Source organism: Rhinoraja longicauda, chromosome 24, assembly GCF_053455715.1.
Source record: "Rhinoraja longicauda isolate Sanriku21f chromosome 24, sRhiLon1.1, whole genome shotgun sequence".
Taxonomy (NCBI): Eukaryota; Metazoa; Chordata; class Chondrichthyes; order Rajiformes; family Arhynchobatidae; genus Rhinoraja; species Rhinoraja longicauda.
In genome coordinates, this window is record NC_135976.1 from 27,897,493 (window position 1) to 27,909,829 (window position 12,337).

General features: G+C 46.5%; 1 protein-coding gene across 1 annotated transcript in view; it reads right to left on the reverse strand.

Annotated features, from left to right (window-relative positions):
• kcnd3 (potassium voltage-gated channel, Shal-related subfamily, member 3) overlaps positions 1-12,337 on the reverse strand; it is a 272,005-nt gene that overhangs the window by 16,676 nt on the left and 242,992 nt on the right. Inside the window, 1 exon segment of the mRNA XM_078420887.1 lies at positions 4,064-4,123. Coding sequence (XP_078277013.1) covers positions 4,064-4,123 — 60 coding nt within the window.

The following is a 12,337-nucleotide window of genomic DNA, read 5'->3' on the forward strand; positions in this document are numbered from 1 at the left end:
GAGCAGCTGTTGACTTGCCGCCTTACAGCGAATGCAGCGCCGGAGACCCGGGTTCGATCCTGACTACGGGTGTTGTCTGTACGGAGTTTGTACGTTTTCCCCGTTCCACCTGCGTGGGCTATCTCCGAAATCTTCGGTTTACTCCCACACTCCAAAGACATACAGGTTTGTAGGTTAATTGGCTTGGTAAATTGGCTTGGTAAAGGGCGGCACGGTAGCGCAGCGGTAGAGTTGCTGCTTTACAGCGAATGCAGCGCCGGAGACTCAGGTTCGATCCTGACTACGGGTGCTGCACTGTAAGGAGTTTGTACGTTCTCCCCGTGACCTGCGTGGGTTTACTCCGAGATCTTCGGTTTCCTCCCACACTCCAAAGACGTACAGGTATGTAGGTTAATTGGCTGGGTAAATGTAAAAATTGTCCCTAGTGGGTGTAGGATAGTGTTAATGTACGGGGATCGCTGGGCGGCACGGACTTGGAGGGCCGAAAAGGCCTGTTTCCGGCTGTATGTATATGATATGATATGATATGATAAATGTAAAAATTGTCCTTAGTGGATATAGGATAGTGTTAATGTGCGGGGATCGCTGGTCTGCGCGGACCCGGTGGGCTAAAAGGGCCTGTTTCCGCGTTGTATCCGTAAACTAAACTAAAGAAGGAATGGGCGACGTTTCTGGTCGAGACCCTTCTTCAGACAGAACCAGAGAAGGTTTAATGTCCCAATCGCGAATAATTTACGTTCACATGAAGCTACACCACTGGAGTTGGAGTGGGATCGGAGGCAAGATTATTTAATTTAGTCTAGTTTAGCTCAGAGATACAGTGTGGAAACAGGCCCTTCGGACCGGAGAGTCCACACTGACCAGTGATCTCACCATACGCCCACACCATCCTACATACGCTAGGGATGTGGAGCGGATGTTTCCACTAGTGGGAGAGTCTTGGACTGGAGGCCATAGGCTCAGAATTAAAGGACGTTCTTTTAGGAAGGAGATAAGGAGAAATTTCTTTAGTCAGAGGGTTGTGAATCTGTAGAATTCTTTGCCACAGAAGGCTGTAGGGGCCAAGTCAATGGATAAATTCAAGGCAGAGATAGATAGATTCTTGATTAGTACGGGTGCTAGGGGTTATGGGGAGAAGGCAGGAGAATGGGATTAGGAGGGAGAGATAGATCAGCCATGATTGAATGGCGGAGTAGACTTGATGGGCCGAATGGCCTAATTCTACTCCTATCACTTGTGATCTTGTGACACACCTGGGCGACTGGGGGAGTCTAGGACCAGAGGTCATAGCCTCAGAATTAAAGGGGACTCTTTTAGAAAGGAGGTGAGGAGGAACTTCTTTAGTCAGGGGGTAGTTAATCTGTGGAGCTCATTGCCACAGAGGGCTGTAGAGGCCAAGTCAGTGGATATTTTTCAGGCAGAGATAGACAAATTCTTGATTAGAACGGGTGTCAAGTGTTATGGGGAGAAGGCTGGAAAATGGGATTAGGAGGCAGAGATCAGCCATGATTGAATGGTGGAGTGGACTTGATGGGCCGAAAGGCCTAATTCTACTCCTATAACTTGTGAACTTGTGAACTGGGGACTATTTACAATTTTACCAAAGCCATTTAACCCACAAACTTATCGTTCTTTAATCGTTTTAAATAATTTCACTTTTGACTTTATTTACATGAATTTTAAATATCAGAGAGTTATCACTTTTGACAGGGGGCAAAGGTCACCTTCCAGCTCCAGCTCCAGGTCAAAGGGCATCAGGATGCTTTGCGTTTGGCCCATATCTCTCCCAACCTATCCTATCCATGTACCTGTCCAAAAGTTTCTTAAACGTTGTGATAGTACCTGCCTCAATTACCTCCAAGGGCAACTCATCCCATACACCCACAAACCACCAACTCCTCAGGTTCCTATTAAATCTTTTCCCCCCCTCACCTTAAAACCTATGTCCTCTGATTCTTGATTCCCACACTCCGGGCAAGACTCTGTGCGTCTACCCGATCAATTCCTCACATGACTTTGTATAAATATTTTCCAGCTATCTCTCCTTGAATCCCATAGGATCTAACCATCAACGCGGAACCTGAATCAAGGTATTAAAGCTAGCCGGTTGGACGGAATGTGTGCTATTCCTACCCGAAGAAAAGTCAAAAGTTGTAATAGACTTAATATTTTTATCAATGTGTTTAGAAGATGATTTCGAGTATTTATCACTCCCTAAAGACTTGTTCCTTATTATGTATTTTAAATGTTCTTTTGGCAATTCATTTGATTTGTAATAATATATCCCTTTAAGGGTACTGAACAAAATTGGCAAAATAATCAGGAGAGAGATGAGAGTATTTTTTAATGTAACGATTTAATGAGCTGAAAAGAATTGTCAGTGGCCGTCATTTCAGCAACTTACAGGAGGCACCTCCTAGGATGTATACCTTGGGATTTACACAGACTGACTGTAAGCTTGTGTGAAAGGAGTGATAGACAATGGATCTTTTGTTACTCTGCTCTACTTGGTGAAGGCTCGTGGTTCCCTATTCATTTAAATGGAGATATTTCAACAGTGGTCCAAGAACAGTGGTAGAGCTGCTGCCTCTCGGCGCCGGAGACCTGGGGTTCAATCCTGACCTTGGGTGCTGTCGATGTGAAGTTTGCACGTTCAGTTTGGAGATACAGCGCGGAAACGGGGCGTCGGCCGACCGAGACCGCGCCGACCAGCGATCCCCGCACACGCACACGAGCACTATCCTACAGACGGGACAATTTTCAATCTTTACCGAAGCCAAGTTAACCTACAAACCCCCACGTCTGTGATGTGTGGGAGGAAGCCGGAGCACCCGGGGAAAACCCTCGCGGTCGCAGGGAGAACGTACGAACTCCATACTGTCAGCACCCATAGTCAGGATTAAATCCGGGGTCTCTGGCGCCGTAAGGCGACAACTCTACCGCTGCGCTACCGTGCCACGTTCATGTTCTTAATTGCCTCCTTGGGACCGTGTGGGTTTCCTCTGGGTGCTCCAGCTTCCCCCTCACATCTCAAAGACATGTGTGTTTGTAGCTTCATTGGCCTCTGCAAATTGTAATGTGTGGGGAGTGGATGAGAATGTGGGAGAGCGTAGAACTGGTGAACCTAATCAAGGGACTGCAGATGCTGGTTTACACCAAAGATTGACACAAAGTGCGTCAGAGTACGTCAGCGGGCAAGACCGCATCTGCAGTCGTCATGTTGCAGCTCTACAGTGCTTTGATTAGGCCACATTTGGAGTATTGTGTGAGGTTCTGCTTGCCCCATTATAGGAAGGATGTGACAAGTTGGTGAGAAGATTTACCGGAGTATGGCCTGGATTAGAGGCCATTAGTCAGAAGGAGAGGTTGGACAAACTTGGATTGTCTTCTCTAATGCTTCGGAGGCTGAGGGGAGACCTGATGGAAATATATAGGTCATAAGGTAATGTGATAGGAGTAGAATTAGGCCATTTGGCCCATCGATAGATAGATTCTTGTATCTAGTACAGTGTCAGAGATTATGGGGAGAAGGCAGGAGAATGGGGTTTGGAGAGAGAGATAGATCAGCCATGATTGAATACTCCCCCATTCAATCATGGCTGATCTATCTCTCCCTCCAAACCCCATTCTCCTGCCTTCTCCCCATAACCTCTGACACCTGTACTAGATACAAGAATCTATCTATCTCTGCCTTAAAAATATCCACTGACTTGGCCTCCACAGCCTTCTGTGGCAAAAAAATCCGCAGATTCACCACCCTCTGACGAAAGAAATTTCTCCTCATCTCCTTCTTGAAATAACGTCCTTTAATTCTGAGGCTATGGCCTCCAGTCCTAGACTCTCCCACTAGTGGAAACATCCTCTCCACATCCACTCTATTCAGGCCTATCACTATTCGGTACGTTTCAACGAGGTCCCCCCTCATTCTTTGAAACTCCAGCGAGTACAGGCCCAATGTCGACAAACGCTCATCATACGTTGGTCTAATCATTCCTGGGAACATTCTTGTAAAAATAAAATAGAGAGAGGCACTGACGACCGAGAGAGAGAAGCAAAGAATCACCTTGGTGGAAGTTGATGTCCGGACCGATAAATGAGGATCGTCCAGCATGTACGACAATCCCTATGAGATCAACAGAAGAGAAACAATATACGTTATCTGTGCAATTTTAAATTCCATGTAATAGTTTAAACATTGTAATTCTGACATAACTCGAAGAAGAGCAAGGAGTGATATATTTTGCTATCATATTTAATGACCCTGCTTTTCATCCCAAGGTTTAGTTTTAGTTACTATTAGACCAAATTGGGCCCATTCCTCATAGGGTTTCCATTGCGACCTGGGGAAATTGCGTTTTTCCTTTAAAATAAATTGTCTGTTAAAAAAAAAGAAAAGAATCTCAATGGGAGGGGGGGGGGGGGGGGGTTGGAGGAGGGTGGGGGGGGGGGGTGGGGGGGGGGTGGAGAGGGGAAGGGTGGGTGAGGAGGGGGGAATGGGGTGCGGGAGGGGAAAGGGGAGAGGGAGCCACTGACACCGTCCTGCCAGCGGCCATCTTCTTTCTCCTTCACTGTGGTGCCGTGCTCCACCAGGGGAGGGGGAGCGCAATGAAAGGCGGTACAGGGAAGGGGAAAGGGTGTGACCGAGGAGCCCTGAACCCAAAGCCTCTCCTGTATTGGTGTAGCACCCTCAACCCCCCTTATGGCCCCCCCCTCCCTACCCCCCACTCTCCCATCTTCCCTGAAAGACTATACATACAGAGCCCTCCATAATGTTTGGGACAAAGACCCATCATTTATTTATTTGCCTCTGTAATCCACAATGTGAGATTTGTAATAGAAAAAAAATCACATGTGGTTAAAGTGCACATTGTCAGATTTCAATAAAGGTCATTTTTATACATTTTGGATTCACCCTGCAGTAATTACATCAGTGTTTATACATAGTCCCCCCATATCAGGGCAGTACAGGGGCAAATAAATAAATGATGGGTCTTTGTCCCAAACATTATGGACGGCACTGTAATCGGTTCATAAGTTCATAAGTTCTAGGAGCAGAATTAGGCCATTTGGCCAATCAAATCTACTCCGCCATTCAATCATGGCTGATCTATCTTTCCCTCTCAACCCCATTCCCCTGCCTTCGCCCTTAACCCCTGACACCCGCACCAATCAAGCCGTCCACAGTGTAGAGATACAGGATAAAGGGAAAAATGTTTAGTGCAAGATGAAGTCCAGTAAAGTCTGATTAAAGATAGTCTGGGGTCTCCAATGAGGTAGATGGTAGGTCAGGACTGCTCTCTAGTTGGTGAGAGGATGGTTCAGTTGCCTGATAACAGGCTTGGGAAGAAACTGTCCCTGAATCTGGAGGTGTGCGTTTTCACACTTCTGGACCTCTTGCCTGATGGGAGAGGGAAGGTAGGTGGCTTTGTATTCTTATTATCTCCACCAGAGAATCTCACCTAATTTTTAAATACTGCAAGGCCAGTTTAAAGTTTAGACGTTTTAAACTTGTTCAGACATGGTGGGCTCAAGGATATGTTCCTGTGCTGCACTGTTCAATGTTTTATGGTTTTTGAATGATTGATTGAAAGAGACAGCATGGAAACAGGCCCTTCGGCCCACCGAGTCCACGTTGACCATCAATGGGCTGCATTGTTGCGCAGCGGTAGAGTTGCTGCCTTACAGCGCCAGAGACCCAAGGTTAGATCCTGACCACTGGTGCTGACAGAGGTTCACCTGCACCTCCTCCAACCTCATCTATTGCATCCGCTGCTCTAGATGTCAACTTATTTACATCGGCGAAACCAAGCGCAGGCTCGGCGATCTCTTCACTCAACACCTGCGCTCATTCCGCGTTGGCCAAACTGATCTCCCGGTGGCCGAGCACTTCAACTCCCCCTCCCATTCTCAGTCTGACCTTTCTGTCATGGGCCTCCTCCAATGCCATAGTGAGGCCCACCGGAAATTGGAGGAACAGCACCTCATATTTCGCTTGGGCAGCTTGCAGCCCAGTGGTATGAACATCGACTTCTCCAACTTTAGATAGTTCCTCTGTCCCTCTCTTCCCCTCCTCCTTCCCAGATCTCCCACTATCTTCCTGTCTCCACCTATATCCTTCCTTTGTCCCACCCCCCTGACATCAGTCTGAGGATGGGTCTCGACCCGAAACGTCACCCATTCCTTCTCTCCTGAGATGCTGCCTGACCTGCTGATTTACTCCAGCATTTTGTGAATAAATTTGTACCAGCATCTGCAGTTATTTTCTTATACTAACTGGTGCTGTCTGTACGGAGTTTGTGCGTTCTCCCTGTGACCTGTGTGGGTTTTCTGCGGGATCTCTGGTTTCCTCCCACACTCTAAAGACGTACAGGTTTGTAGGCTAATTGGCTTGGTAGAAATGTAAATTGTCCCTTGTGCATGATAGTGTTAGTGCATGGGGATCGCTGGTCGGCCCAGACTCAATGGGCCGAAGGGCCTGTTCCCTCACTGTTTCTATAAAGTAAACTAAACTAAACAAAATCTTTTCCCGCCAGTTTTATGTTATCCCACTTTCGCATCCACTCCCTGCACACGAGGGGAAATTTACAGAGGCCAATTAACCTACAAACCCACACGTCTTTGGGATGTGGGTGGGAACTGGAGGAAATTCACCTGGTCATGAGGAGAACGTGTAAACTCCACACAAACAGCATCCGAGGTCAGTGTTGAAAGCGGGTCTCTGGAGCTGTGAGGCAGCTGCACTACCACTGTGCCGCCCACCGTTATGTTCTTCCTTTGTCACATCTAACAACATCTGAAGAAGGGTCTCGAACCCGAAACGTCACCTATTCCTTTTCTCCTGAGACGCTGCCTGACCCCGCTGAGTTACTCCAGCATTTTGTGTATACCTTCCTTGTAAAGCAGCACCTGCAGTTCCTTCCTACACAACCACATCCCCCCATTGCAAATTAGGGGATTTGCAAATTAAAATCTCCCTCCCCCCCCCCCCCCCCCCCCCAGCCCCAATCATTTTCCCTTCGAAAAGTTATTCCTTTGCTGCTGTGAAACTGGCATCTAGCTGATAACGTGACAAATTGCTCAATCCACAAAGATAGAAGTCAAGGCAGACATAAGCTGGACAATTACTCAGCTGTCATGCATCCTCACTGTAAAGTGATGGAAAGTGTCATTAACTGCACCACCAAACCACACAGCCCATCAATAACTTGGCCACCCGTCCTCCATTTGCATTTTGACAGGATAACCTCGCCTCGAGACCTCACCGCGGCCCTGTGTGTCAGTGGAAGCAGAGCCCAGTTTCAGGAACAGCTCCCCTCGATTCCAAGGCATGTTCGGACCGTAAGTGACACGCGATGGTACAACTGAGATCAGACAGCATCTCTCTGAAGACAGACACAAAATGCTGGAGTAACTCAGCGGGCCAGGCAGCATCTCTGGAGAGAAGGAACGGTTGACTCTTCAAGCCGGAATCCTTCATGGGACCCAAGTGTGGAGTTTGCACGTAGACACACACAATGCTGGAGTACCTCAGTGGGTCAGGCAGCATCTCGGGAGAGAAGGAATGGGCGACGTCTCGGGGCGAGACCCTTCTTCAGACTGATGTCAGGGGAGGGGAGTTTGCACGTTCCCTCTGTGACCCTCCGGTGCTCTGGTTCCCCTCCCACAACCCAAAGATGAGCGGGTCAGTAGGTTAATTGGCCTCTGTTTATTGCCCCTCACATGTCGGGAAGGTGGGACAACGTAGAACTAGTGTGAACAAGTGATCAACGGTCGGCGTGGACACGGTCAGCAGAAGGGCCTGTTTCCATGCTGGAACTCTAAGCTAAGCCAAATTGTGAAGCAAAAGACTTCAACAAAAGTGGGGGAATTGTGTTCAGATGCAGTTCAGCCACAATCTAGCTGAGGGCCAAATGGCGTGTACAGCCACGTACAGTGTTTCTCGGCAAATTTATCAACAGATATAGGTGACTTTTAGTTTGAATTATCTGGGCATAATGTCAAAAGAAATTAATTGGTAAATGTATGGAACACAAATAAATAATGTGCAGGGTATAGACTTGCTAACTACTGACTTTTTCCTGCATCTGTTTTATTTCAGATTTCCAGCATCTGCAATCTTCGATTTTCACTAAGAATGTTGAGTTTAGTTTTTATTGCAGCGCCCATGGATGTTGGGCTTGTATTCACTGGAATTTAGAAGGATGAGTGGGGATCTTATAGAAACCTATAAAATTATTACGGGATTGGACAAGCTAGATGCAGGAAAAATGTTCCCGATGTTGGGGGAGTCCAGAACTAGGAGTCACAGTTTAAGAATAAGGGGGTAGGCCATTTAGGACTGAGATGAGGAAAAACCTACTCACCCAGAGAGTTGTGAATCTGTGGAATTCTCTGCCACAGAAGGCAGTGGAGTCCAATTTACTGGATGTATTCAAGAGAGAGTTGGATATAGCTCTTAGGGCTAACGGAATCAAGGGATATGGGGAGAAAGGAGGAATGGGGTACTGATTGTGGATGATCAGCCATGATCATATTAAATGGCGGTGCTGGCTCAAAGGGCCGAATGGCCTACTCCTGCACCTATTTTCTATGTTTCTATGTCTATGTTTCTATGTTGGCAGTGATAGTAATCAATGACAATCGACAATAGACAATAAACAATAGGTGCAGGAGGAGGCCATTCAGCCCTTCGAGCCAGCACCGCCATTCACTGTGATCATGGCTGATCATCCACAATCAATACCCCGTTCCTGCCTTCTCCCCAAATCTCTTGACTCCGCTATCTTTAAGAGCTCTATCTAACTCTCTCTTGAAAGCATCCAGAGAATCAAGTGTTTGAAATTGGGGACAGTTTTCATGGTGGTTTTGAAACACAATGCAGGAAAAAGTATTTTGGCCCAGTCACCTGATACTTTCTTTTCTAGTTCCATCTCTTCCAAACCCTCCTCATCCAGCTCCACCAGAAACCTGCGTTCCCTTCTCCCTCAGGTTCTTCTGTCGTAAATGCATCCGTTTTATTTGGTACCATTTTAGTCTTTAGACGTACAGCGTGGAAACAGGCCCTTCGGCCCACCTAGTCCACGACGGCCAGCAATCACCCCCTACAACACCAGCAATATCCCACACACACACACCAGGGACAATTTACAATCTTACAGAAGCCAGCTAACCTACAGTGCAAACCTGTGTATTTTGGAAGGTGGGAGAAAACCAGTGGGAACATGCAAACTCCGCTCAGAGAGCACCCGAAGGTCTGGATCGAACCCGGGTCCCTGGCGCTGTGAGGCGGCAACTCCACCTCGAGTGGGACTTCCCTGCTTTCATTTATCAGCCTTTGGAATATTTCGCCAGTTTGTTTTATGTTCCTAGATAATTTGATTTTCATAATTCTTGGACATCTGTGACTTTCCCCAAGAGTAAGACTCCTGTATTTTGACTGCAGATTGATTGTTTCAGAGGTTTGCAGTCTGCACTGATGCGGTCCATTGCAATTACACGCCCCTTGTGTAGGGGCCCTGCGATTAAATCACCCTCCCATACTTTTAAATTGGGCAAGTGGTTTAAATTGCGCTGGATGCGCCTGTTATTTCAGGTCGTGCCAGGTGCTCGGTGATAGTCCACACTCATTGCAGAGCAAATGCCTTTTACACTTAATTACCTGGAGGTGCAGCCCACTCAAGCGTGCAGCAAATATGAAATGACAAATTTACAACTCTAACTCTCTCGTTAGAGTTAATAGTTTCGGGGCAATTGTTGAACGCAAAATTTGCTCAGCGGTGGTCGTGGGCAAATTCCGTCGGGTGCAGTGTGGCTTAATAGAAACTGCAGAATAATTCATGTTAATGGCTTTCAACACGTTAAGCTCTCCGCACTGCCTCGCCACTATTTGCGGATGTTATAAAAGCCGAGGCTGGAACATTGAATTATTGAGGAGACCTTTTGGTGGAGATAGTGATCTCCCCTGAGAATGTTCAGTCCATTTCAGCGAGGCAAAAACATTTCTTCTTTATCGCAGAAAATGGATGTTAATGCCTTTTTAATTGAGAATGAAATTGTACAGAACAAAACTACCACTAAACAGTGCAGAGGTCACAACACGATGATAATTGATATTTCGCTTTTGAACTTCTATTTCTCCCGAAAATGCAGGAGGAAGCAATTTCTTTAGTCAGACCAGAGCAAAAAAGAGACTACAGACTTTGGTTATTGAGTAGAACTACCACTTGTGGAAAAAAGCTGTTTTTATGTCTGGCTGTGGCTGCTTTGACCGCCCGGAGTCGCCTTCCAGAGGGAAGTGCCTGAAAGAAGGCAGGAGAATGGGGTTGAGAGGGAAAGGTAGATCAGCCATGATTGAATGGCGGAGTAGACTTGATGGGCCGAATGGCCTGATTCTGCTCCGACAACTTATGAACTTATGAAAGTAGCATTTGGAGAAAGCATCTGCAAGGACATTATTGCTATTGAGGGAGTGCAGTGTAGGTTCACCAGATTAATTCCCGGGATGGCGGGACTGACATATGATGAAAGAATGGGTCGACTGGGCTTGTCTTCACTGGAATTTAGATGGATGAGTGGGGATCTTATAGAAACATATTACATTCTTAAGGGATTGGACAGATAGATGCAGGGAAAATGTTCCCGATGTTGGGGGAGTCCAGAACAAGGGGGTCACGGTTTAAGAATAATGGGTAGGCCATTTAGGACTGGGATGAGGAAAAAGGTTTTCGCCCAGAGTTGTGAATCTGTGGAATTCTCTGCTGCAGAAGGCAGTGGAGGCCAATTCACTGGATGTTTTCAAGAGAGAGGTATATTTAGCTCGTAGGGCTAAAGGAATCAAGGGATATGGGGAAAAAGCAGGAACGGGGTACTGATTTTAGATGATCACCCATGAGTATATTGAATGGCGGTGCTGGATCGAAAGGCCGAATGGCCTACTCCTGCACCTATTTTTCTATGTTTCTATGTTTCTAAGATGCAGGGTCATGGTGGGGGGTGTTAGCTACATGACCTCAATGCACTTTCCAACACCTCATTCAAAGAAGCATCTTTCATTTGTAACTGTCAGTGATAGTCCCACAACTGAGCACATTCTGTCCTCTCCCACTGCACAGGAGGGCACATGCAAGGACATATGTGTGCAAGCACACACATGCATGTATGTGCATGCACAAACATATTCATAAGTTCTAGGGGCAGAATTAAACCATTCGGCCCATGAAGTCTACACCGCCATCCAATCATGGCTGATCTATCTTTCCCTCTCAACCCCATTCTCCTGCCTTCTCCCCATAACCCCTGACACCCGGACTGATCAAGTATCTGTCAATATCCAATATCCATTGATTTGGCCTCCGCAGCCGTCTGTGGCAATGGATTCCACAGATTCACCACCCTCTGGCTAAAGAAATTCCGCCTCATCTCTTTTCTAAAAGTACGCCCTTTTATTCTGAGACTATGGCCTCTGGTCCTGGACTCCCCCAAGTGCAAGCTTCCTCTCCACATCCACTCTAACCAGACCTTCGGTGGAGCTCATTGTACGAGATCAGAACATTGACCTTTTGCGAATATCGAACTCTAGCAAGAAAAACTCTAAATAATTTGAATAGTGGAATATAAATATGAGGAAGGTGAGAATTGATTATTAAAGCTTGAAAATTGGAGAGGTTGAATAAAGTAACATTAAATTAAGTCTAGATTGAATAGAGTGAACACAGAAAGGTTATTCAGGGACATTTCCAGTTGTAAATGGGATTTTTATTTACCTCTATTCCATTAATTTTTAACTCTACCATTTCATTGTTGCATATCCCAGGAGAACAGTAGCTAGTCTGCTGAATATTAACACAATTCCAAAAGAATCTGCTGCTTTGTTAATGTGCTAAATACATTAATTTGAAGGACCTAATCTGCCATCATCACATCTGGTGGTGCAAGTCTCCATAAATAATATTTAATGGGAAGGACCGCTTGTTACGTTGGAAGGGTTTACAAAACCCATGTTTCTAATACGCCAACATAACCAAAGACCTTTCCCACTGGGCATTCCACCTTCTCCCCCCTCCCATCTGGCAGAAGATACAGAGTTTGAAAGCAAACCCCACCAGGGTCTAAGCCTGAAGAAGGGTCCTGACACGAAACGTCACCCATTCCTTCTCTCCATAGATGCTGCCTGTCCTCCTGAGTTACTCCAGCATTTTGTGTCTATCACCATTTTATCCCCATCTCTTGTCAGGCTTCTGAACGGTCTTTCCATAAGCTAGGGTACTATCCCAATTCTTCAATCTACCTCACTGGGGATATTGGACTTGGTCTTTGGCACTGTTACTCTACAATGCTG